Source organism: Candoia aspera, chromosome 1, assembly GCF_035149785.1.
Source record: "Candoia aspera isolate rCanAsp1 chromosome 1, rCanAsp1.hap2, whole genome shotgun sequence".
NCBI classification, from domain to species: domain Eukaryota; kingdom Metazoa; phylum Chordata; class Lepidosauria; order Squamata; family Boidae; genus Candoia; species Candoia aspera.
The window spans coordinates 282,037,443-282,064,719 of NC_086153.1; the positions used below are offsets into that span (position 1 = coordinate 282,037,443).

General features: G+C 41.7%; 1 protein-coding gene across 1 annotated transcript; it reads right to left on the reverse strand.

Moving 5' to 3' along the window:
• Positions 1 to 24,719: 24,719 nt before the first annotated feature.
• INAFM2 (InaF motif containing 2) lies at positions 24,720 to 26,644 on the reverse strand. The gene has a single exon (XM_063293465.1). The coding sequence runs from the start codon at positions 25,967 to 25,969 to the stop codon at positions 25,613 to 25,615; it is 357 nt and encodes a 118-aa protein (XP_063149535.1). The 5' UTR covers positions 25,970 to 26,644; the 3' UTR covers positions 24,720 to 25,612.
• Between the last annotated feature and the right edge of the window lie 633 nt (positions 26,645 to 27,277).

The window sequence follows — 27,277 nt, forward strand, 5'->3', positions numbered from 1 at the left end:
CTAGTTGAGGTTTCTTCCAAACTTGGGACTGTATAAATAAATTGCTTTTTTTTCAGCTTTAAGCTTTATATTTGACCTGCTCTCCTTATTTGCAAAGGGAAGAGATTCCATTAAGCAGAATCAGATGTAAGAATCAAGAGAAAAATCCTTTCCCTTAATTTTTTAAAACCTATATTATAATGTTAGTATTTCCCTGATAGCTCAGTAATTACTTTCTTGTTAGTATTTTATGGCTAGATAAAATATCTAGGTTCTTTTTGATTTTACACATTTCCACATAAGATGGCAATTTCTCTTCATACAGTTACCCATCAGTAGAGTTCTTGCATCAGATTTCACATATAGAACTGTTAGAGGTGATTTGTTTTTAAAATACAACAATTTAACTCTTTCCTATTTGAGCCTGATCCATCAGTATAATTTTTTGCAGAAAATTTTGAAGTATAACCAGCTGCCTAGCTGACATGTTGCATACCTGGGCTCATGAAGATGAGGCACCAACTTTATTTCCTAGCAAACTAAATGCCCATTTGCTTATTTAACTGTCAATTCTTCCATTCACAAGACACATGTCAAGAGGCCATATGTAGGCCTTACCAAGTCTTGTCTAAAATGTCATGAATTTTCATTGTAGTAGGCTGCACTTCTACTTATTTATTTTATTTATTAAAATGTTTAAACTGCCCAATAGCCAAAACATACTAAAAGATACAATTTGAAGAAAAAGATATGCAATAAAATCAAAGAAAATGCAAAAACTGTGTTAGGAAAAAAAAAAGAGCATATGTTTGGAGTAGAGTTTGTGCAGACTTAAAAAAAATCTCAAATTCAACAAACATTTATAAAAATAAGGAACTGAAACAAACTGAAATTGTCAGATTCACAATAAGAGGTAACTGAGAGGAAATGAAACGGATAGATTTGCTTATACCTAGCTGTGTATGTTTTCTCTTTTGATTTCATAACTCTGGCTACCATGACAGTGATGGCATCAAAATGATCATAATAATGCTGTGCTTATATACTTGTGTCATGAGATCTGGCACAATTCATAAGTTGGAGCACTTGTGAGATATGTCATCACACATGTTATCATTTGCCCCCGCCCATGGACCGCCATGCTTCATCTGTGTGTCTCTTCTACATTATAGGCCAAAGAGTGTTTGCCCATGCCATGGAAGAAACTGCAGTGTGGAGGGGGAAGCTTCGTAGTAGGGTGGGGCACAGAAAAGGACAGCTCTCATACTCCAGAGAGCTAATGGCAAGCACGTGGGGTAGCAGGCAAACAGAAGAAAAAGAGTATTAGCCCATAAACTCTGACATACTAGTGACCTACAGTTTTAACTGTTGACTTGTTCATCATTTCAGCATAATTTAAGGACCAAGAAGAGAAAGTCGTTCATGTTCTATAAGTGAGAAGAAAACATGCTGAAGCACCTATACAGTAATTTTGATTTTCCCAAGCCAAGGTGGGCGAATTAAGGCCAAAAGCTCTTCTTTGTGGCCCCTACAAATCAAAATGGTTTCCACCATTGTGTGAGGACTGCCCTACTCAGCTTGCCATTAAATTCAATTCATACGTGGTTAAGTAGAAATCTCTTTAATGGAGTGTAGTGTGCAGTACAGTGAAAAAGTTGCAGATAGAAGTTCCTCTGCTTTCTCTCAGTTAAACAGCCCAATTAACTCAACCTCCTCCCCCTTCTTCGGTATGCAGCCCCCCTTTCTTGTGCCAGTCCGTTCAGTTCTGTGCAGATGTCTCCAATGGCTCGGTAGCTTGACCTTGGATGCCAGAGATAGCCCAAACAAGATGCTTTCACACTTCTGGCATGCCCCTCCCACTTCTACTGACTCACAAGTCTTGACACGTGTTGACTTAATTCATACGTGCGAGTCTGATCAGATGTTCTGGGAACATTTGATCTGGGAGCATGACACATCGTAAGGCAAGAATTACCCCCAAACTGTGCTGTGAATCCTAAAGCAGCCTTAATTCATTTTAATGAAATTAAGGAAAAACCCAGAAAACAGGATATCTTGGCTTGCTGAATTTGCACCATTATCCAACTCACTATGGCTTTAATTCTTCCCAAACAATGTTTTTATATGTGTGGCCTCTGGAAACCAAAAGCTGACCATCCTTGACCTAAGCAAAGAGTAGTGTTTCACAATGTCATGCTAGCACTTTAAAAACTGAGGCAAGAGGCCATAGAACACAAATTTACACATGATCATTGGAAATTACAACTGGGGGTTATTTACATTTCACAATGTAAATTTCACTGAAGCCAAATCCAGCAGAAAAAATATCTTCTTCCTATCTAGATGATTGCTTGGGACGATTGCTATATTATTATCCATCATTCTTAATCATCCTGTAAATTGTAGCTTCTTGATGTGTGGAGAGCACCCAGAGAAAAGGCAAGTCTAAGGAATCTTTACTTCTCCTTGAGGCACTGGGTGTACTCCTTGCTCAGGATCACACACTGTCGCTATCTCCAGTTTTCCCACTGGTGCTTTGTCTCCTAGAAACTTTATTATCCTCATAGTTCTCCTGCTTCAGAATGACAAGAAATAAATTTTTACCCAAAATGGAAACCTAGAATCCTTTGCAGGAACTTTAGGAGAGCGCTGGGAACTCTCAGGAAAGGAAAGAATCCACAGAGCCTTTGTCATTCCTTTCTGTCAAGATGATTAATTTCAAGATCCAAGAGGCAGCACAGCTGGGGAAATTTCCAAAGTACCCTGGGGCTGACATCAGTCTTCTCCCCTGGTGCAAGCAAGAACGGCACAGCTGAAGCCTTCCATGGAGTGGATCTGAGGACAGATGTAGGAAGTCAGCTTTAGAATAAGAGGGACCACTGAAGGTTAGCTTGACTGAGCAACACAAATTACTTGTCTCAATAGATACAAGAAATTGGTTGTTTTTCCTCTCCCCAGTGAGCTGCCATTTTGAATTTGGGAGAATGTGAATAACAACACAATTACTTTCAGAATTTAGCTGGAGGTACAACTGTGATTTGACCAAAATTGTTTGAAATTGACTGAATAATTCAAGGAAAAATACTCTGAAACAAGAAATGAGTCTTGCTCCAACTGTGCTTCTCCAAGTGTTTTGCTCATTTTTCATCATAGTTACTTGGAAATTCATACACATACACGAAACAAAGACATGATCATTAAATTTTGTATTGGTTTATATCAACAAATGGTGGTTTTGACCCATCTGCCATTTCATCTAGCTTTCCTTTGTGATTACTGAGCATTAAAAATATGTCAGCAAGATGCAAGCTCTTGCATTTGAAACATGAATACTGCTAAGTGCTAATTCAGCAGTTCTGAAAAGGCACTGCAGTATCCTGAAGAGAAATTCATTCTCCTGTCCTCTCCTGCTTTCTGGTATGCAGCCAAACAGCTCTTGCAGTGCATAGCTCACACAAAAAAATCAAAGCAGAGTCAGTCGATCATCCCTCCATACAAAAATCTTAGAAGCTGCTGCTAACTTTACAATTTGAAATAAGTAATTACTTATTCTCATGATTACAACTTCCAGATTAATACCTTCTTGAAGACATTTGCACAGTTGAGGTATAATGTTCTAAATAAATATGTAACTATCTGGTTCTAGCTGTACAAATGTAGCAACAGAACTCAAGGAGACAATCCTTTGCTTGAAATGTAATGAAATTCTTATTTTAAAAAAATCAAGGAGAAAACCAGCCAGTATTTATAACTAAATAACGAAAAGAGATAATACTGTCTCTTTTCCCAGGGGTCAAGAAATGCTTCTGTCCTTTTTGTTTTTGTAATGGCTTTTGGATATTTCCCTCAAGGCCATATCTCTGACTCTCTACAGCAGTGTTTCTCAATCTTGGCAACTTTAAGATATGTGGACTTCAATTCCCAGAATTCCTCAGCCAGCATGCTGCCTGAGGAATTCTGGGAATTGAAGTCCATATATCTTAAAGTTGCTAAGGTTGAGCTATGCTGCTCCACAGAAATAAATACATGTGAGAGACATGTCAAAGTGGGTTTCAGCCTGTTTGATTAAGCAGGTTCCATTTTGATTGGAAAAGAGCTGTGATTTGGGTCAAGCAGGCATACTTACAACAAAGTCAAGAGAAAGCTTGAATGGGTAGTAAAGTTTTGATAAAGGTTTGGGGTGAATAGAAAAGAAGGCCAAAGACCATTTATCATCTCTGCCCTTTCATTCCTGACCTTAGAAACAGAGTCTTTGGAACCAAAATGTTTAAAATGGTTGGAAATGGGAATAGTCTCCCTCCCTCTGAGATGACCCAGATCAGTGTTTCTCTGTTGGAAGTCCTGGCAAATGCAGCATGCCTCATTAGCATGTGAATTAGCATGTAAATTGAGTTGTCCCACAATTGCAACTCTGAGGAAGCTGTTTGTTGCCACTCCCACTTCCTCTCTCTCCCTTCCTTCTTCCACCCAGGGAGAAGCAAGCATGCTGCTCTGCTCTCCATTCATCAGGGCCATGTGCTCGGGCCTTGATGAAGGATTCTGCCCCTTTCTTTCACACAGCCCTTGGCAGCAAAGAGGGCTGAGGGTTTAGGGTGAAACTAAGTATTTAGAAAGAAAAGAAGAACAAAGGAACTTCATATTTTCCACCAAGATGGATGTAACAGAAGCAACAATAAAATCAGTAAGAAATCCTTTTACTTATCTTAACCTAATCTGTCTAAGTGTGTGATTCTTTATGCTTGGGAGGGCTGAGTGTGTAAGATCCATAACCTGTATTTCTCTGGAATGCTCATTGAAGCTATTTTTAGATAATATTCTTTTTCTGTGTGGCTTCTCCACTGTGTTATAAGCTCTGCTCCAATTCAGTTGGTCCTAGCAGGCCACTAAATTGGCTTCATTCTCAACCTCAGCCATTTTAAGATGTGTGGACTTCAACTTCCAGAAGTCCCCAGCCTGCATGCTGGCTGGGGAATTCTGGAAGCTGAAGCTTACGCATCTTAAAGTGGCTGAGGTTGAGAAACACTGATCTGGATCTTTAAAAAAAAATACTTCATGTAATGCTCCAATATATTGAATTTTATGCAGTACAAGCATGGGCCTGCAAGATCCAATATTTTGTTGACTGGGTACCTGTCAAGGGACATACTCCTGCAGAGAAATGCTCTGCCGAATCTGAATCATCTGGCTCAGCTGCTCTTAGTACCTAAATAAGAAAAAGGATCTTTTGTTGTTTTATTCTCTGGGTAGTTGTGTGAACAAATCCCACAGACAGGTGCAAAAAGCTTCTCAATTACAGGTTGCACTGATTATTTTTATTTGGAACCATTCCGATTAGTTTTCAGGTATAAAAAAAAAAAAACACTGATTGCCCCAGTAGCTGGCTTATTATCTAAGATTGGGGAGAGGGCAGTGCTGTATTAGTGCTCCTGGACCTTACAACTATTAAGTACCATCAGTCTTTTTTTTTTTTTGGTATCATCTATCTGACTGGGGCCAAATAGATAGTCAAAGTGTTGTAATGGTTCTGGTCCTTCCAAGATGAGCAATGGAAGTAACCATCCAAGATTTCTCTTCCACCTCATGACCACTGTAGTGCAACCTTGCTCTGCAAACTTCTAACATCTGTAACATCTGTGTGAAACCACTGGGAAAGGTTTAAAAAGAAACATTAGTATGTAGATAATTTCCTGAACTGGGGGAGAATGTAGAATTGTCTAGAAATAGTTTTAGATGGTTATGGTGAAGAACCTGAGATTTACTTGAAAAAAGATGGAGGTATTTTGGAGAAAATTAGCTGACTAATTTAGATGGTGTATTACATCTGATCTTAGATGAGGGAAGACCTGAAAGACCAAGTACACAGTGTTCCTGGATTTAATCATAGCAGGACTCAGTACTGATTCATAGTGTAGATGAACAATAATACTTTTCACCAGCTCATAATTGTAACCTATCCAGCAAAGTTTGATCTACTCTCATTTAGAATAATCTCCAGACCAGACCACTCTAAGGTGTGTTACATAGGGTTGCCTTTAAAGGTAGTTCAGAGTCTTCAATTAGCACAGAATGTCACTGCCTGCAGCTTGATGGGAACCAGACAGTTGGTTCTTGTAGCACAGACAGTATGCAAGCTGTTGGTTTGAACCTTTAAAAACCTTTAGCTTACGCAGTTTGGAAACCTCTTTGTTCCCATTCCAGCCTGCCTAACTTTAAAATCAGCAACACAGACCCTTCTCACTTTGCTGCCAAAGCAATTGCACTGACAAGTACAAGAGAAAGGGTCTTTTGGCCCTCTGGGAAAAAAATTGCAAAGGGGTCCTGGCCTTTGCTTTGAAGGCCCCATTTGTTCTCCTCATTCTCTTGAATTATGGTTTAGCTGTCCCTGTGACATTTTGAACTGGAAAAACGTCAGTGTTATTTCTGACATGTACTAATTTGGGCTGTTTCCGTATTATATTGCAAAGGTGCCAATTTGTAAAAGAATAAATGTATTTCATCAGGCCATGATTATGAGTCCAGGGTGACCCTGTGCATTGTAGCAAAGTAAGTTTCTCTGTTGTGGCACCTGCCTTCTGGAATAACATCCCCTAGAGATCTATGTGGCTTCCATCCTGGCAATATTACAAGTCCTTGAAAATCTGGCTGTTCTCTCAAGCCTTGGGGTAGGATGGGTGGTAAGCCTCTTCAGTTGCTTCTTTGGGACATGGATGTCTGTGATTCTTTTTCACTATTTTATGGTTTTTTAAAAAAGTGTAAGCTGCCCAGAGTTGTGAGGAGTTGGATGGCCTCTAAATGTAATTATTTAAGAGATTAAGTAATTTAATAGAGCCAGTCTGGTGCAGTGGTTAAGGCATCAGGCTAGAAACTGGGAGACTGTGAGTTCTAGTTCCATCTTAGGCATAAAACCAGCTGGGTGACCTTGGGCCAGTCACTCTCTTTTAGCCCCAGGGAGCAGGCAATGGCAAACCACTTCTGAAAAACCTTGCCAGGAAAACTGCAGGGACTTGTCCAGGCAGTCTCTGAGAATTGGACAGGATTGAATGGATTGAAAAAAGGTAATTTAATAAGGAAGGTGTCATAGGGATTGTTCCTGAAATCCAGCCTGGTCAAAGACTGGGCCCTGACAAGGAGATGGATCCAGTCAAAATGCTGAGAGGGCACTGAAAGTACTTTAATCACTGAGCCTTCTGCTAGGCAGCTGAGCCTGCATTAGCCTCAATGTTAATACGTTGTTGAAATGTTTCTCCTTTTATAATGGTATTTTAAAAAGTGATTAAATGATAGATCTGGAGAAATAAACTTTACTTGAAAACACAACTAACAAAGGCTGACTAAATGCCCTTCAGTTTTAAATAATTTTTATTTGCTTCAAGAGATACAAGTAAAAAAAAGAAAATATGGAAAAAATGATAAGTAGAAACAAAGAAAAGGACGTCTTTTAGATATGAAGAAAAAAGAGTTAAGTCTATCATATAGCATTAAACTTTGGCCATGTGGAATAACATCGCCCACTCTTTTCTTGATGTTGATAGAGAACCAATTCGTAAGAGAGAACAAACACATGTCATCATGTCATGATTATGAGTCCCGGGTGGCCCTGTCTACTGTAGCAAAATGAGCTTCTTGTAATGTCTTGGGCTTGGTAAATTCAGAATTTTCAGCATGTAATTCATCATCACATTGACACCCTATCCCTTACCCCTTTTCCCAGTGTTAAAACTTTACAGCTGTTGCGGTTGGGATTTCAGGACTGTAACTCCACTAATTGCTTGTAGCCATGCTAACTGGGAGTTATGGAGTACCAGAATTCTCTTAGGGAAGATTGGCACAGGGTGAACAGGGTAAGAGAGGAAAAGGTAAAATACTAGGGAAAAATCCTTCATGTTTTAAAAAGAGAAAATAAGACTGCATGGATCATGTTCCATAAGCTATCATGATCAGTGTTTCTCAACCTTGGCAACTTGAAGATGGGTAGACTTCAGCTCCCAGAATTCCCCAGCCAGCATGGGGAATGGCTGGCTGGGGAATTCTGGGAGTTGAAGTCCACCCATCTTCAAGTTGCCAAGGTTGAGAAACACTGATCATGACACTTGGAAGGGAACAGTTGGGGTGTTATTACTCCAATGTCTGGGGGAGGGCCCAATTACGATTCCCTGGCAAGAACTCCAACATATTCCTGGAGTCTCTTCTGCATAGGCACAAAGCCAAAATTGTAATTACTCAGAAACCACAAAAAAGAAAGGAGGTCACCTAGTAAATGGAGAGATGTTGTCCACCCAGACCAAAAATCTCCCCTCTATTCCTTAGACCACACAGGCTCCCAAAGGTATTCAGCTGCTAAAGACAGGATCAGAGCAATAAAACCTGGTCCTGGATGACTCTTTCATTCTGTCAGCATTTGGCAAGTAACTGGTTTTGTTTTGGGCGGGTGGGTGACTGAATTTCTAAGTCAGTTTTCCCCAGCTAGTGCCCTCCAACATTTTGGACCCTACCCATATCATAACCCATTGCAGTAGCTGGGAATGATGGGAACTGAGGTCCAAGCCACTTGGCAGCCACCAAGATAGAGAAAAGTGGTGATAAGCATCTATATTCAATTATCCTGGATGGGATTCTGGCTGGCCAAAGTCCCCATCTGCTGTTTTCATTTGTTGCTCAGCAGTCCTTTACAGACGGATCATTCTGATTTCTCTTTTGTCTTCTAGAACAAAGAACTGATAAAGCAGGTCTGTTTACAAAAGACCACAAGCACAATCTCTCTTTTTGCCACTGCAAGCAATGTCCACCTGTCAAGTAGGACATTCAGTGTCCTGAAATTGCCTATTCAGTTTTGGCAACATTCCCCAGCACATGTTTCTGTCCCAGGGGGTGGGTTGGGGGGGGCAGCAGCCTCCAAAAGAGGAAAGAAATTTTGACACTTTTATGTTATCCCAAACTTTGATTTTCCAGCTCACATCCATATTGCAGGTGTATGATCTGTTGTATGCACTTTATTTTAATTCACAATTAATCTTAGTTAAAAAGTGGGGACAGTGAATGGTCTGTCGCTTCTGAAATGAAGTGGCATTTTTATTGAAGTTGTTTCTGCTTGAAGTTTATAAATAGTTGACCAGTTAGGGACAATTAGGAGGAAACAACAATCAGCTTAATGGTAAAATGGCTGAGGTAAGTCTGGGAAGCAGGAGAGTTATACTGGGGCTTTGAAGAAGTGTGATAGTATAATGGGAGTGGGGAGCAGTGGGTAGGGCAAATTTAGGACTATAGCTCATTAAGCTTTTTCTATAATACTTATTTCTATTTAACCTCCCAGGTTTTGTACTTGTGATTTACGATTAAACACCCTAATTTAATGGGGAAACAATACTGTTAAATGCGAATAGATGATCCCTACCTGGCATCTCATCAGAGCAAATTGATGGTTGGATACATGTACAGGGAACAGGCAGTTTAGTACAGTTCCTGGCCATATCGTAGTACGATAGATTGAGAAATCAGATATGCAGAAATTATGTTTTATGTTTACTGTGTGGGTGGCTCTGATATTGGGGCAAAGAGATGTGCATTCCAAAAAGCAATGTTGGCATTTTTGGCAAAGATTATTCAAACCAGTGTTTTTCAAACTTGGCAACTTTAAGATGTGTGGGCTTCAACTCTCAGAATTCCTCAGCCAACATGCTCACCCATGCTGGCTGAGGAATCCACACTGATCTAGACTTTTTCAAGGATTGCAAACAAATGCATTGGGTGGGTCACATAGGCATTTGCATAGCCTTGAGCTTAACTCAGTTTAAAAAAGAAGCTCAAATGACCAATCCCCCTAAAGGAAGATCATGGCTCCAATGATGTGTGTGACATGATTTTGCCCCCTTTGCACCATTGTTTTCATTGCAGTGCCCCCCGAAAAACATTAACTACCCCTTGTCAGGGGTGTCTGCAGGGGAGGGGAGAAGTGGAAATGATAGTTTAAGGGAGGTGTTGCCCTATGAGTAGCATATTGTTCATTAGAAATGACAAATTATTTTTAGAATACATTTAAGAGCTGGTAAAGTGAGTCTGGTTACAAAAGACCACATCCCTCCCCGGTGCTCTTCTTCTGCATCTGACTTCACCCTGCTGATTCCAATCAGCACACCTGCTGCAGGTAATGTCCACCAGTGAAGCAGACAGTTCTATACTGAAATTGTCTATTCAGTTTGGCCGACGTTCCCCAGAGCACATCTCTGTGTCCAGGAAAGTGCACAAGCAGTGATCATTGAATGCAATTCTAAGCATAATTCCCATCCATTGCTCTTCCAGCAAGACACTAAGTTATATTAGTGGTGTTGTATAGAAACTTGAACCAGCCAAGTTGGTTCATTGGGTTAAGCTGCTGGAGGACATCCCAGGAGCCACGGAATGCGTCAAGTCATCTTCTTTCAGGTTTGACTTTAAGTGGAGATAAATTTGAAATTTCTCTCACGGCTTCTCTAAACGTCCATAAAATGGTTCTCATATCACAGTTGTAGAAAGGGAGGAAAGGAAGAAAAGAAAGAAAAGAAAAAGGAAAGGAGAAAAGGAAGTCTGATATAAAAGATTTCTTGGGCATGAATCTGTCCTCCTGACCCCAGTCTTGCTCCCAAGGAAGCTGCTGTGGGTCTCCATCTAGAGGTGTTATCCATTAATTCCATATTATTGGTTTAAAAGGTCTTCTTCTTTGCTTCTGCCCTGTCAGGATCCTGGCCGTATTCTTCATATTGAGACATGATTGTAGACATGATTGTAGTCATGCCCTTCTACTTTCTAACAGGCTCCATTAAGTTCCACATGAAACATATTTTTGGAAAATAAAATTGTATTCAGCCGTTTCTCCCCAGAGATCCAGCAGTAGAATATGAAAATAAGATTAGCAGCAGGTGAGAGTTAAAGACACAGGATGTCGTATAAGATGTTGCCTACAAAACTCCTGACCCTTGCTATGCACATGTATTTGCTTTCCCTTGATTTCTGCATTGCTATACTACAAAACTGTTATCATTTTACTGCAGCTGAGTTGTTATAATCTTTCCTGAATACTCTAGTTGGGAACACAGGTACCGATAATTATGTGATCAAGATCTTGACCTCTGTCCCCTGTCCTACTGTTCATAAACTATAGTGTTATGGAGATTGCAGACGAGGAAGGAGGGGGTGCCTTCCTTCCTTCCTTCCTCACCTGCAATCTCCATAACACTATAGCTTCCTGGGGAGAAGGAAGTACATGTACCCTAAAATCAACTTTAGGCTACGAGATGGTTAAAGTCTATTGAAAAGCCTGAGTTAACTTAATGTGATGTTTTTTGATTTAGAAACTATGATGCTGGTTAGTTTCTGTTTTTCTATGTTTAAATGAGATTGTTGACTGACATAGCTGACCAGCGAATGAACCTTTCCAGAAATATGGGAAATGCTTTTATTGAATAAATATTGTTTGAGAAATGAAGTGTTGAGGCTTTTTTTTTAAATGCAGAAATTTGAGAGCTTAGCAAAATTTACCGTTTATTTATTTTCTATCCCGCCTTTATTATTTTTATAAATAATTCAAGGCAGCGAACATACCTAATACTCCTTCCTCCTCCTATTTTCCCCACAACAACAACCCTGTGAGGTGGGTTGGACTGAGAGAGAGTGACTGGCCCAAGGTCACCCAGCCGGCTTTCATGCCTCAGACGGGACTAGAACTCACAGACGTCTGGTTTCTAGCCTGGTGCCATAAAGTTCCAGAGAATTAACAGCAAGCTTAACTTGTTGACATTTACAGAGCAATGTTCTTTGTCTTCTTCATCTTCCCAGATACAGGAATAGTGGTTCTGCAGTTCATCATCCAGAAATCCCTTCTTGAAAACAAATGTGTGGCCCCATTTGGGGGTTTTCTCTGAAGTATTGGAGGCAATTCAGATGATCAAGTGGTTGTGCTGGCCCTAGAAGTTCAAAACACACTGTCCTTTTTCAGCAGCCAATAGAAGCAGCTGAGTCAGGAAAAAGACTGCCACATTTCCTTACCATCTTTTGATGAGTCCCAACCACAAAAGGGAAAGTGACTGCTGCAACTGCTTTTGGTTAAGGTCCTTATAATCACTGATCTATAGGCATATTCATGTTTCATGTGTTTCTTTCAGATTCTTAGATAAATATGACACATTTGTCCTAGTGATCTGCAATTCAACAACAGTTCTCTGGCTTGTGCCTGCCATGTGTAAATAAGTGACAATACTGAATACTGTACACATCTCTCCATCGTAATTTACACTCTCCAGAGCTGCAGGCATCAAGAGGCCGTTGATGCATGAAATGATTTAACCCTTCAGCAGGTAATTTGAGGACACTTGTTCCAAATTAGTGTAGCAAAAAGGTCTCCTGAGAAAACAACCTAGGTATTTCTGCAGTTTTGGCTAGCTGTGTAAACTATAAGTACCCTCCTTTAGAGGCAGACAACTTGGTATCTATAGACACCAATCTGCTCCCACAATAAATTCCTTGGTGTCTGCTAGACTACCAAACCGGAGGTGCATTAAAAAAAATAGTTGCAATTTAAAACAAAATAAATGGGAAGTTGGCATATAATTCTAATTTCTAGTATAATTGTTATTTCCAATAATGCTTTTGTCACCAATAAATAAAAATGCTTAGCAGCTGTAGTGCTTTGTTTGAAAGAGTACCCACTTACCTAATAAAAAAAACAAGGGTGGCAAAGTGCATTTGCAGGTATTGAGTATGGGCTAGTAACATCTCTCTTTGTGTCTACCCAAATTTTGTAAGAGCACCCATAACACGTTCCCCCACCAGCCCAAAAAGTTTATCTACTGTTTTAAAGCTCATCAATCCATTGAGTTGGCCATTTTCCAAATTTCAGTATTAAAAGGAAGATTAGCACTACTGATTCACAGCTGATACTCACCAAGAGACCGGCCCATTTAATTAGAAGTTTGAGGAACTTCCCAATAGTAGAATAGTGAAATTTCCCTATGGTGGGGACAATGACACAGGGTCCAATTACTAACTTCAAAGTTTCTGTTCTCCTGTGCTATGATCCTTTTTTTCCTTTCAAGCTAGCTTGGCCCAAATAGTTTGCCTCCCTGCCTGCAATCTTACGTATATGCTGCCTCCTTGTAATGCCTCTAGGCAGTTTTCCTCCCCCAAATTTTGAACAGTTCTAAACCTCCAACAGCATTGCCTGGTTTTGTACTACCATCCCTGTCCTCCATGGCTGCCTCTAATTCAGCGGTACCACCTGCTCCAAAGGCTGTTTGGGAAAGTCCAGTTCTCAGGGCCTTCCAGAAGGCTTCCAACAGGGAAGAGCCATTCAAGCCTGGGGGAGGGGGACTGGCTATTCAGAGCAAAGAAAAGGCCTGCTTGTGGGCTCCCAGCACTGAACATCTCAGGGGGAAGGAATCTACAGCCTGTTTCCTTAGCCTGCATCTACTGGGTGAGCAGGTTCTATGTGGAATAGATGGCTCTGTGAGTATTGCATGTATTCCCTGGTGACCCACCAATCCAAGAATTGGCTGGTAATCGAGTAAGACTCAAGTCCTGAAGAACAATGTTTTCCAGCAGCCTTCCAAACAACATTGTACTAGGGTGCTCTCAAAGAAGGGAGAATCCCATAAATTTACCCAGAGAGCAACAGGTGCTATGCTTTCCCAAGTCCTGGACCCTATGTAATTTTTATAGTGATATACTGTAGCTGTGGCGCCATTTTTATTGCCAACCAAGGTTCACCCAGCCTGAAAGGGAGATACTCAGCCATAAGAACTCAATAGGTAATTCTCAGCCCAACCTACCTCAAAGGCTTGTTGTGGAGACAAATTAAAGGACACCACCATGCAAGCCACCTTGAGCTCCTGAAACGGAATGTTGGAAAAAGCAGCATTGACAGAAAGTATCCCACGCATCTGCAGTGCAATTGCAAACTAATTACACTCTGGGCCTTTTTGAGCCTTGAGAGTCATGGTGGTGGCAAGTACTTTCCAGCCACCCACCATCTTCCCACTCACTGCATCTTTTCTCAAGAGAATTATTACTCCATTGGTCTTGGTCCACTGAAGTCAATGGCCCTGTAAACTGGGGCATATGGGGAAAGCCATAAAGAAATCATAACCTGGACTAAGTAGTTTTATTGCCTTAAATGAGAAATATTGATCCATCTAATTATACATTCAGAACCGTATCTTGGATAACAGGCCCTCCCTACGCAGGTGATCCCATCCCCCCACAAGTCTCAGTTCCTCTGTACACTGCTAATCCTGCTCAGGAGGCTGCACATCTGCCATGGAGATAGCAATGTCTCCCCGTTTCTGACTGGAGTTAACAGGAGGCACACAAACTGAGTAACAGAAATTGACGGTGCACAGGCACTCGCACAAAGCCATTCTTTCTGAGAGGTAGCTGCTATTTCTCTGGCTTGCAGCCCAGAGGTTCATACCTCTCTCTCTCCCCCTCCCCCTCTCTCTTTGAAGCTTTGTGCAAAGAGGAGGGCAGCAGAGATTAAAGCATTGAAACAAACAGAAGACAACCCTTTACTGGCCAGAATTGGTGAGATTATCTTCAGCTCCACATTAAATTAGAGCAAGTTGCTTCTGATCTTGGGAGGTAGGGAATGCCAGAAAACACAGGCAAGTTCCAGGATGAACATATTTCTAGGAAGCAATGTAGGAACACTAAGATGACTAGAAGACAGGAAGACCGACCTATCAGAGTACTGAATTTTTAAAACATTCTGCTGAGTTGGGCCAAGCACAAGCAGACATGCAAGTTCCTAGCAGTTTCTCTGCCCATATATCCTAGAAGATTGTTCAATTCACAACAATTAGCCAGAACTTTAATTACTCTTTCTTATTACTGGTGTCACTAAAGGGAACTTTTATACATTTATTTTCCAATCATTCAATGCACCTTTTTGTAGGAATTCCAGTCTGGTCATGGCTTTTGAAAATTGGCCCAAACCAAAAGACAGAAATACACAGAATTAAAATAATTGTGATCTTGAATATATGGAATTTGATACAATGAGCAATCTGCTACCTTCACACCCATCCCCTTTTGCATCCCCTGGAATCGCTTCTGATATTACTGAAAACTGACGATATTGTTTCCTCTCCATTTTGATACAGAAGACACACAAAAGCTATTGTGTAAACCCTATAAAAGACATAATAATTTATAAAAAGCAAGCATCCTCCCCTAAGTCGTAGCCCCACACAGATATGTGATATAACCTACCTATTTTGCCCATCACTCTGCCAAATGCAGCCCTCAGCCCCCTTTAAATATGGGCCTCGTTCACCAGAATCCATTCACCCCTGGATTTATAAGTCCTCCATTAGGGTCACGATCAGTGCTTTTCCAATTAATATTTATGGACTTTTGGGGTCTCACTGAGGCATTCTTCAGAAGAAAAAAAATCTACAACAGAGATTATGTTATTATTTGCTGACTTATCCTGTATTACATAACCACAGAATACTATACAATAAATTAGTTTTCCCCAATTTGCTCTTCTTCATATATGTCGGACTACAATTTCCATATCCCCTACTTGTCTGCTGGCTCTACCGGCCTGGGCTTGGAACTGTAGTCCAACACGTTTGGAGAGGCTGTAAAAAATAATGCACTACAACGCTTCCTGCTATTTATAACTGATTGGCCAGTATTCACTGGGGAGGGGAGTTAATAGTGCCAAAAGAATAAATGGGTGCAAATATGCAAGCCGCATCATACGCTTCTTTCCATGTCCAAACCACCCATTTCTTATGAGCGCTATCAGTTTTCCTTGAGAGAAACTTGATTCACTTCACGTCTGATAGAAATCAGCAAAACTGGAATACTTAGTTTCAAAATAATTTTTTTTCAAATATTTGTTTTCAAAATAAATTAAGCTAATCACTTAAATTCCTGAACACTGATTTTGACATTTGAATCTTCTCATTTTTGTAAATAAAATAAAATAAAATAAAACTTTCTTCAAGCTGACCACAAGTCCTGCTTACTTCACATTCATTTAGTTTTTCTGGTGACAGGATGCAAGAAGTTTGTTGCTGCCTTTTGAAAGGATTTTTTTTTTATTTTGTAATCTAGCCATAGTGGCCTGTCATCCAAATATTAACTGACCCATTCCTGCTTATTTCCCAGGCCAAGACAAGGTGAAGCAAGTGTTACCACACGCTTCAGGTATTCAGCAGAATCATTCCCCCTCTTCTTTTTCAGACATTCCAGCTGATCAAAATCTAACACAAGAATAAAAACCTGGGCCAAATTCCGAAGGCAACCTTGTGCTAGAGAAAAGACTGAAAGGATGCAGTTATAAGCCACAGATTACCCTCTATGAAATCTCTAAAGGAAGAGTAGGAGACATGTGTAATAAAAGAAGTGTCATCACCAGCACTAAACAGTGGCATCTCTGTCATGGGAAATGCAGTTTGAACTTTGGTCAATGAGAAAACCACCACCACCACCCCCGGCCTGCAGGCATGAACTATGGTGATCTAGTGGTGTCTAATATTTGAGATGGGCTCTTTTAGAACTAGGGTGGCTCCAAAAATTAACAGATTAAAGAGAAATCCAATTCTGATGCACCAGCTAAAAAGAAGATAGGATGCTAGGTTTAAATTCTTTGTTTTACCAGGAGACTGTTCAAAAAGCAAGATCAATACTGTATCAATTACAGAAACACAGTTGGAGTGCATTGGCAAAAACTCTTTTTGAAACTCTTGGCTGCTTGCCTTACATTCAATTCATCTAACAGTGAAGTAGAATCAGATATTTCATGACATCTGTAAAAGATAGGTCCTTTATGGCCCTTTTACAGCATAACTTCTTAGTAGAGTTACTTGTAAAATTGCAATTTTGTTGCACCAATTTCACTGCAACTGTGATATTAAATCACTTTCCAGTTCAATTCCTCCTTGGACAAACTGACAGTAATTGGCTTGCCAGCCTGAAGAATGCCACAAGGCCTTTAATTAAGGAGCACTTCAGTATTTAAATGACAAAACACAAACCTTAAATAAAACACAGGGAGCGGCTATTTAAAGCCAACAAAGCAGTCCAATGCTTGCGTAAGGCGTAGTTACTCTATTTGTCATGCTGGCTTCAGGAGAGGAGACTCTAGTAGTCCCTCATGGAGAAAGGGGCCTTATCCAAACCTCAAAGGCACTTAGTAGCCAGGGCTGACTCCCCCTTTACTTTTTGTAATTTGATATAAACAATAGAATACAAAAATGCACATATGGTCTGTCAAACACAGTAGGTATATATCTTGCTGCATCCTCCCCGGCCCCAAAAACAGATGCAGCAGGCAGGAAAGGATGAAATTTACCTACACTTGACTTTTTACACAGTTGACAGAGAGCAGCTGTGTTTTGCATTTGGGGACCTGAGCAAACACAGTACATCAGAGCCGCACCATCCTCTTAAAGGAATACTAGTGCTGCTGTTTGGTTACTCCATAAAGCCAAGCCCTGTGTCCAAATCTAAATAGAAATAAGAATTGAAAATATTACTAAATGCTTTGAGGGATGAAAAGAACGGGAGCATCTATGCTTTAACAATTGCCGTAAGTAGGAATTCATAGTGACGGTTCCCTAGTAGTTTCATTTAGAGCATCTAAATTTAGAAAGAATGTTTGCAACATTGGATGCTGCCTGATCTCGGCATCTAAGAATTCTTTTCAAAAACCCAGTAGAACAGACAGTGCCCTAGCCTTTTCACCATACATGACAAAGTATCACATGAAAATTAAGCCAGCAGTTATTGGTATTTTGCATATGAAGAGTGAACTCATTCTTCGCAGTTGGATCCTTTCGAAGACAAATCACCATCAGAAATCAGAAAGAAGTATTTGCAGGCATGCCTGGATCTAGGGGTGGGAGCAGATGTAAAATTACAAAATTAAAGAAAAATACTTCAGAAAAAGGAAGGAACAATAGTTTTGGGAGAAGAAATATTTTGAAAAAGAGCAGTCAAAATGTTTGATTTAACAATGTAATTAGCCCTTCCGGGCCTTTGTTCTTTTTTTCAACAACCTTTACACCATTGCTACTACATGGCACCTGGTTATTGTTTTTATAAACCAACCTGCTTGGAATTAAAACAGCACAATTTCCCAGACAAAATCAGAACTGATAACTCCTTTAGGTTCTAGTTTTTGTAACACCCATGATGCCTCCCCTTAAAATCAGCTTTCCAATTAACTGTTTGGGTCAGATTTATATTCCCAGTTTAGTAACTGACACTTACTAGATAAGTTTACAGGCTGGATTATATATTGTGCCTTCTAGCTGGAGACTGCTTTCATGTGTCACTGTCACCATGTAGGAACTGCTTGATTGATTTTTCTTCATGCCATCACAATTTTTCCTCCTTGAATGTTTTCAGCAGTAAAATTCCTAGCATCCTGCACCACTGACTTTCCTTCCTAGGGATGCTGGGAAGGACCATCTGGAATGCTACAGGTTATTCCTGTTGTTCAGAAACACCTGGAATCTTACAGGTTACTCCCAGACTACATTAAGATGCTCACAGTTATGTGTTGGTTAGATTTATATCCCGCCTTTTGCTCAAGAACTCGGTGTACCTACTGCACCCTCCTCCCAATTTTCCCCACAGCCCTGTGAAGTAGGTTGGGTTGAGAGTGACTGGCCAAAAATCACCCACTGAGCTTCTGTAGTTGAGGGTGGAACAGACCCTGGGTTTCCCCAGTGCTACACTATGGCACTCTGTGCCACACAATGGCACCCTAAGTACTATGCCACACATTGAATCAATTCTGCACAATAGAGTCACTGAGAGATTAACGTATCCCTGAAGACAAAAAGGTACTCTTTTTACTTTGAGCTATTTTTTATTTTGTTTATTTATTTTCTATCCTGCCTTTATTATTTTTATACATAACTCAAGGTGGCGAACATACCTAGTACTCCTTCCTCCTCCTATTTTCCCCACAACAACCCTATGGGGTGAGTTGGGCTGAGATCCAAGAGTATTTCAAAAGCAACCCACTGAGATCCTGATCTTTTTTGCTTCATTGTCCCTAGTCAGGATTTGCTTCTATTGACTGATGAAACTCACAAAGTCCAATCCACATGCTTCTCATATGATATCAAAACTGTATCAGCCTATAAGCCCTTGTATTACAGAATCTTCACATCAGCCCTGCAGATTCTAGATGAATCCTGAAACTAAGAGTTCTATGCAGTGTGACCATCACTATTATAAGTGTATTTCAGTTTGTACAATCAAGCTCCTAAAGTTCTGGGCAGGTAATTTTCACAAATTTCAATATGGAGAACATTCTGTCTAAATCAGGCTAAATAGTACCTAAAAACTATACACATGACTGTCTACATAACTGGGAATCTTGCATCGCACTATCTTCTTCCTCATTATCTAATTAACTTTGTAGAAAGCTGCTCTTCTATTACTGGAAATCTCACAATTCCTCACACCTGAGAAAATAAATAATTTCTTCTGAAATTGCACTATGAATAGAGCACACAGGGCATTTGCAACTGCCAGGTAGAAGCTCTTTAGATAAGGCACACAAGCATTTACTGGATATTACTTCTGATATTATTAGCAACAAGCAGCATGACTCTCCTCTATATACTTCTGCATAATTCTGCAAAAAGCTTTGATTTTTTAAAAACGGTATTATAATTTGATTAGAAACATAGGCTTCAGTGCTTATCCAGCAGAGTACAGGTACTTTAATGCAGGATAAATACCATGTTGTGTTTCACTGATGTGCTATACTCATTTGAAGCTAAGAAAAGGGGTGGGTGGGTGGATGGATGGAGAAAAGCATTACATACAAATCAGGGTGTTCAACTTTTTCCAAACTACAGGCTACACCTGCCAGGAAAAAAAGTAGGCAAGCCCAGGTAAAAGAAGAGTGGGACTAGGAAAAAAAACCAACTCCAGATTTGATTAAATTATATTTGATTACATTTAAATGTTGTTAAACCAATGAAAGATAAATAATATGATTATTCATATATATTTAAAAGTTATCCCCTTATAGTAAAATGAAGCATTTAAGGCTTTTGGGCCTGGGGTCTCAGACTATACACCTTGCTCAAGAGAATTACAAAATTATTTGGGATCTTAGCTATTATTGTAACAATCCAAAATGGAAGGAGAGAATGCACAGCTATCTCTAATTCTGTATCGTTTACAAGTGAAAGAAATGGGGCATCGTTATCACTAAAAGAAAGGATCCACATCAACATCAAAGATGGAGTAATGTGCAATTGAATCACTGGGGTCCAGGATAACAGGAAGCATTGCACACGTCCTAACCATTCTCTGATTTCAACAGGCCACTCATGGGTTCATGAGGTACGAAAATTCTCCATTCAGCTTTTACAATTTACAGTTAGCTCATCTCTTATGAACTTAAAACATTTGGATGTGTTAAAGAATTAATAAGCAGGCAGGCTATTTCAGTCACATTAATTGTTAGAACATGTCCCTGGCTCCTTAGACCATAGCAATGAACACATTTGTTAAAAGAAAAGGTGAATCTTAATCCAGACTTCTGCATGACAGCATGTTTGGGGAGGGACCGGGGGTAGGAAAGGATGGTCCAAGGCTTTAACGGGTTTCATAATTTCAAGAAGTCATGAAATTCACCATGACAATCTTGGATATCTAATGCAACATGCCTCAACCGCAACTCCAGTTTAACCTTCTTTCTAGTAGAAAAGCAACCAAGCTCATGAAACATCATTCACATAACATCATAGTTGGTAACCACCTTAAAAATGTACCTACATGACTATGATCTGGTGGGCTGTGGGACGCTTGTCATTCGGACATCTTCAGCATCCCATCCCCCAATGGTATCATGCTGTTACATTAGATATGGCATTTCACAGGGTAAAAAAATGTTCACAGCTAATTTCTTGAGAGATGTTCTAAAATGGAACCTGCTAGCTTCCTATGTCCCTGGTTATGAGGAAAATACCTGATCAGGATTTTGGTACACGGGATACAAACAGTAGATATAGCTGAACCCGTGATGAAACAAAGGCCATTCAACTGCTATCATTGGCAGCTAAGAACAAAAGGGAAGGAGGGAGGAAAGAAAGGCACACGAATCAAGAACTGTTGCTTCTATTTTCCAGCAGAACATCCCAGCAAAATGAAAAACTTTTGGAAGAGACATGATAATCACACTGAATTCCAGTTCCAAAGGCAACTATCCCCACTTTCTTAGCATGAAATTTTAACCACAACAATCCATGCCAATTTGAATTGCATAATAAAAGTAATTTTCATCAACTGTACTTCTGTCATCAGTGTTGCCATCAATTATACTCCCATCATCAAGCAATGCAAAATTATGGGAACAGACTTTTTTTTTTTGGTATTAAGAAAACAGCTTGGAGATATATTTGGAATGTATTGGGCTCAGGAATGTCTGGAGCAAACACAGTGTTGATTTCTGGTTCAAAACATGCAATTGTTGAACTGTTTATAATTGGTCAGTAGAACTTGTGGGTCAAACTGCTCTTCTCTGGCAAACAGCCTTTCTGGAAGTGTCCCAGAGTGAACATACAGTGCATGCTCCTGATGCAAGGCATTCCATCTATCTTCCTTAAGGAGGCATTTTTAAAGATGGAAAGTATATAGTAAATGGTATTGATTCAATTTAATTCTCTTTTTCTGTCCTCGAACTGCTTTGCTGACAACTCTTCGGAAGGCTAGTAGTTACCTATCAAGAGAAAATATGCTGGCTGTTCATCAGCTCCTGCTTCCCAGAAAATCTACTGCCCTGGTGGAATCCTGGTCACAGTGGAATCCCAGCTTTAGCAGGCTCTTATTAAAACTTATTGGAAGAGCATAAAGGAAGCTGTAACTTGGGAGGGTTGACTTCTCCCACGGGATCTTGGGAACATACATTTCCTGTAAACCAATGCTCCAATGGGGCTGACCCGTTCTGGCTCCTGATGAGTCTATTTCCTCTCTTTCCCACTCAATCCCCTTTGAGAGCAAGAGGATATGAATTCCAGACCTAACTATCATTCAGGCAAAATTTCCCAAGAACAGTTTCTGCAAACCTCAGATGACGGAAGTGTACAAAGTTCTAATCCCTCCTAGAACATAAGCATAATAAGGACCTGTTTACATACAGTATCATCTTTTGCATAGGAAATCAGGTTATTTTTAGGGCTACATTTATGCTCCGCCTTTCCTCCAAAGTGCCTGAGGCAGCAAACAGTTTTCGGCCTCTTTTCCATTTTATCTTCACAACAATCCTAAGAGGGAAGTTGGACTGAGGGACAGAAACTGGCACAAGATCACCCAGCAATCTTCCCAAGATGTGACTCTGCAGACTCCTCTTGGGAAACAGCAACGTGCTCCTACATAAATATCTTCTACAGGTTATTGTATCGTGTGAAAACAGTATTTTCCAGCTCGGAAGTGGAATAAGTGGCAATGTCTTTAGCATTCTTCTGATTATGCCTTTAGCTTGCAAAGTAAGACACACTAAACATTGTGGCCACAACCTATAGAAGGTCAGTTGTGGGTTCATTCCTGCTACAGAAATGTAACTTCCTTGTTTCAAGAGCAGCTTTGTTTTTGGGAGCAGATCCTTCCCTATTTCCAGGAAGCTGGCATTGCTTGCTCTGGACAATAGAGGACCTCCCTCCTTGCTGTGTGTGTCCTCTCCACAATAACAGAAATACCCTTTTGTCTGGACCATTGTTTCATGGCTGGCTGGGGAATTCTGGGAGTTGAAGCCCACACAGCTTAAAGTTGCTAAGATTGAGAAACACTGGTCTGGAGTAATATACAATACTAAAGTGTGTACACGTCTATTTTTCAGATTCAAATACTGAAAGAGCAAGCAATTTACTCCCTGTGGACAAAGTTGCTCCCATTTCCTATAGCTGTAAACGGAGATGGCTAACATTCTTTGAATGAATGGGATTAAAAAAAACAAAAACTAAAATCATATGATTTTTAGGCAGAAATCTCTCAATGTATTTTTTAACCTTAAAAATATTTTTTTTAAAAATATACAGAACTTCTGAATGCAGACATAGCTTACATGGCTGAATTAGATATAGACAACATTAGAGCATGTTTACAACTTTAAATTTAAACTTAAATCTGATGTTCAGTGACAACCATACAAAGGATAGTGGCTGGATGGCTTAAACATAATAGTAATTTTTCCAACATTTCGCTTTGTTCTTTCGAAGAGTGTAATCATACAGAATGTCACATCAAGTGTCCTTGCTTGTTTAAAATGTATGACTAATAGTTTTAAATATACAACATATAAAAAATATAGTGGAAATTCCTCTGAGGGCACATATTTCTTTACTTACTAGCATAAAGATAATATTTTTGTCTTTTATTTTCCCTTAAAGACCTCTGGCCTTCCCTTGTAACACAACCAGCATTTTCTTCATTGCAAAACATTGGCTTTGGGGAATCTCCTACTTCAGTTACTGCTATGGAATAATATGCTGGATTCAAGACACCCCCCCCTGCCCCCCAGCATCTCTCCAGGCAGGGTCCCTGGTTTCATTGGGCAACAGACTGCAATGAGAGCAGCCAACTAAGGTTATAAGCTTATGCCAACAAAATCCCAGGCTTGCTTCTGAGTAAACATGTATAGGATTGCACAATATGTTTCCATTTTCCTATTTACTGGTGCCCAGTGAGCTAAGGGCTACTTCATAGGTTACATTTTCCTTGGAAGATTTTTTTCTGCTGCAATTCCACAGATTAGTAGCTGGCATTCAGAGTTGCTATCTGACCTGGAACACTCACAGCAGATAAAACAGATCTGTGACAAAGTAAAAGTATATACACTCCAGAAGGGCAGCCATATTAGTTGGCTTCATCCAAAGCAGCAAAGAGCCTTTAATGGGTCACAAAATTCATTGTGCAAGTGTGGGTTTTTGTTTTTTCTTTTGATGCCAAGACCGATCTGCCTATAGAGCATTGCATGAAGTAGCCTTTAGGAGGACTTCCCACTTCCCCATGATGGGAAAATTAATCTAACAAACTGTACACTATGAGCTTGTAAGAAAAAGATTTGTTTGTAAATAAGTCTGAATATCAGCCATGCCTTGAATGGTGGGCTTCAGCCTTTTCAGCATCATTAAATTCTTCAGCTTCACCTATCTTGAAAGGTGTCAGCTCACACTATAAGTTAAATTACTAGTATATAAGATAAAAATATAAAAAAACAAGGCTTCTAATGCTAGTCCAAGGAAAGACAGTAGCCTAGCCTTATTCAGCCTGTTGCCTCTAGTTGTGCAGGACTAGAAATCTCATCACTCTAGCCAGCCCAGTCAATTGACGGGGATGACAAGAATGTTTACCCAACTCATCTGAAGGCACCGGGTTGAGAAAGGCTAAACTACTCATGAAGGAGGTTGCATAGCTGCTTTACTACTGATGTAATGCCGGAACTACTAATAAGGCTGGCTTTCACCACTTTTGGTGTACAGCCCCTACAACACCAGCATAGTGTTAAATATCCAATTTACTTGTTCCTGGAAAGGCCAGCAATTGTTCCAAGCATCAAAAGAGGAAAAGGATGGTTTGGAGACTCAGAAGAGATATCTTTTAACTCTTTCTTATTCACTGCTGGAAGAGAGAGTGAAGTTGATACAAATAGAGAATGGTGATATTGGAAGGTCTAAAACCTTAGAGCTAAAATTAACCCGTTTAAAGTCACAAGGGTTGAGACTGAACAGAGGGCGCAACTACAACACAGCAGAAATAGCACAGAACTAATTAAATGAGCATCAAATCCAATGTAGCTTTGCTAGGAAAGGTCAGGAACAGGTATTGCAAAAGTTTGCTCTCCTGTGACTTCAGACATAAGATTGGGGTATAAGTGAGAACAGTAATGCCTCTGAAATAAACTCTTTTCTGACTATGTTTACCGGAGAAGGTGACACTAAGTGCTCATTCTTGTTTAAAAGCAAGAAACCCATGTTTAACAAAAGATGTGGGAAGCAAACAGGAATAAAATTTAGGGTCAAGTCAGAACTACTGGCCTGGGACTTAGGGAAGCAGTCTCAATCTCTGCTCCAGGTTGGCTGTGAATTTCATAGTAAGTTTCCCCACAATAGCCCTTTGAACACCATTCTACATCTGCTCTGCCAGTACATGTGGGTACAGAATATAGACTATATAGCTCCTTTCTATGCATTAACTAAGTGCATCTGTATACAAAGAGTTTATACACAAGAATACAAAGGAAATGCATCAGGGTACATTTCAGAGAGGCTGACATACCTGAGCTCCGTTTCACGTGGCTCCCCCACTATTTATTGATTAATAAACCATATTTGTAAAAACTAACACCATTACAGTCTTCCCTGCCCAGTCTTGCCAAGAGGGCAAGGTAAAGGAAAGGCGTCTCTGAGCCCCGCGCCCTCGGTGTCCACCACGGTGGGCGGCGGGGTCCTGCGGCGGGGCCGAGCGGCCGCAGGAGAGCGCGGAGCAAGGCGAGGGGAGTCCGGGGGTCCTGTTTCTCGCGGCGGCGGCGCCGCGGCTCTCCCTCTGGCGGCCTCCCGTCCTCCGTGATCGGGGGCTCCGACGCCGTTGGGGGAGTTGTGCCTCCGGCCTCCTGGGCCGGAGCGAGTCCCTAGGGCGATGAGGTGTCGCCGGGATTTTCCGGAAACGAGGAGCCGCCGACTCCGTCTTCAGGCCTCGTCGCCGGGGCGTCTCCGTCGCTGGTTCCGGGGGGCAGGGGGCTGGGGGCGGTTTCGGGCGGCTGGGACTGGGTGTGCGGCTGACCGCCGCCCCTCACCGGTTGCCAGATCAGGCTGTAGTAGACGGCCAGCACGATGGCGGCCAAGGAGACGGAGAGTACGTAGGCTAGTACGGTGGCCAAGCGCACCCACTTCTTGTTGGTCTTGGCCGCCATGCGCGCCTTCTTGTCCCCGGTGTAAGTGGCCGGCTTGCCCCGCTCCCCGGCCGCCCCCGCCTCCTTCTCCTTCATGGGGGCGCGGCCCTTGGCCCGCTGCTCCACCACCCTCTCCGTCGTGCTGAGACTCCCGCTGGGGATGGCCCCCAAGGGACGCGCCGCCGATCACATCACGACCTGCCCCGAGGCTCCAGGAGGAGGAGGAGGAGGACGCGGCGGTGGAGTGGATGCTGCAGCGAGCGGGCCTCGGGGGAAGAGAACCGCGGCGGCGGCGGCGGCAGCTCCGAGTGGCAGCAACAACAGCGGGGCCGAGAGAGGGAGGCAGCTGCGGCTGAGATCACCAACCAGCCCCGGCAGGATCCCTCGCCTACTCTTCTCCTCGCTCTCCCCGCGAACGCCGCTCTCTGCGCGCGCCTTTCCGTCTCGCGGTGGCAGGAGAACCGCGGCGTCGCCAGCCGCGAGGAGAGAAGGGACCAGCGAGCGAGCGGCTATTAAAGGGGCGATGCAGTGAGAGCTGATAAAGGAGGGGGACGGGGGGGGGGAAGAGAGAGAGAAGAAGCTGCCGCCTGCGCCTTAAAAAGGCAATCGAGAGCGGGCGTATCACCGACTCGGAGCTTTCCCCGGGGTGGTAGACTGCCAGCCGGCAGAGTTGGGGGTAGGTGGGAGAGACAAGACGCCTTTCATCTCCGTCTTTTACGGGCGCGCTTTTGGAATGCGCCCCCGCCTCTCCGACCTTTCCCTTCGCCTCCTAACCTCACTGCGTGCTGCCTTCGGTTCCGAGCGCAGGACTTGCAAATCTGCGGCGAAAGATGGGGTGGGAAGGGAAGCGTCTTAGGGGGAGAAAAGCAGTCTACGCTCCTGATTGCAGTTGGCTCACCACCCGCCAGATACGCTCGGTTGAATGTTCTGGAATACCGTATATTCACTTAGAGAACTCCCCAAGTATCCAGGATCAGAGCAGCCCGGTTTAGATTCCTAGAGATTTAAACGACTAGCGCCCGGCCGGGGGAGGTAGGAAGATGAGGGTTTGACCAAATACGAACTCCCTGCCTGGTCCGGCTGGAAGTGCAAAATAGGTGATCGCGAACGACTGTCTCGCTCCCCGGGTCCTCCTGCCATAAATCCAGCTCTTGTTGGGAAGGATGGAAGTTTTGGGAAATGCTTGTCCTCAGTGTGGCTGGCACTGGTGGGTCCCTACAGAAAAAGCGAAGTCTTCTCGGGGTTTATTCCTAGCTTTGAATCAGTGTCTGGCCGTAGCTTGCATTTGCCCTTTCTTATTTGAGTCCTTCAGCTATTTCTCGAAAAGCAGCTCCTATTGAGTATAAAGGGTATTACTTCCAGGTAAGGATTTATGAAATTGCAGTTGGAATGAGGAATAGGATA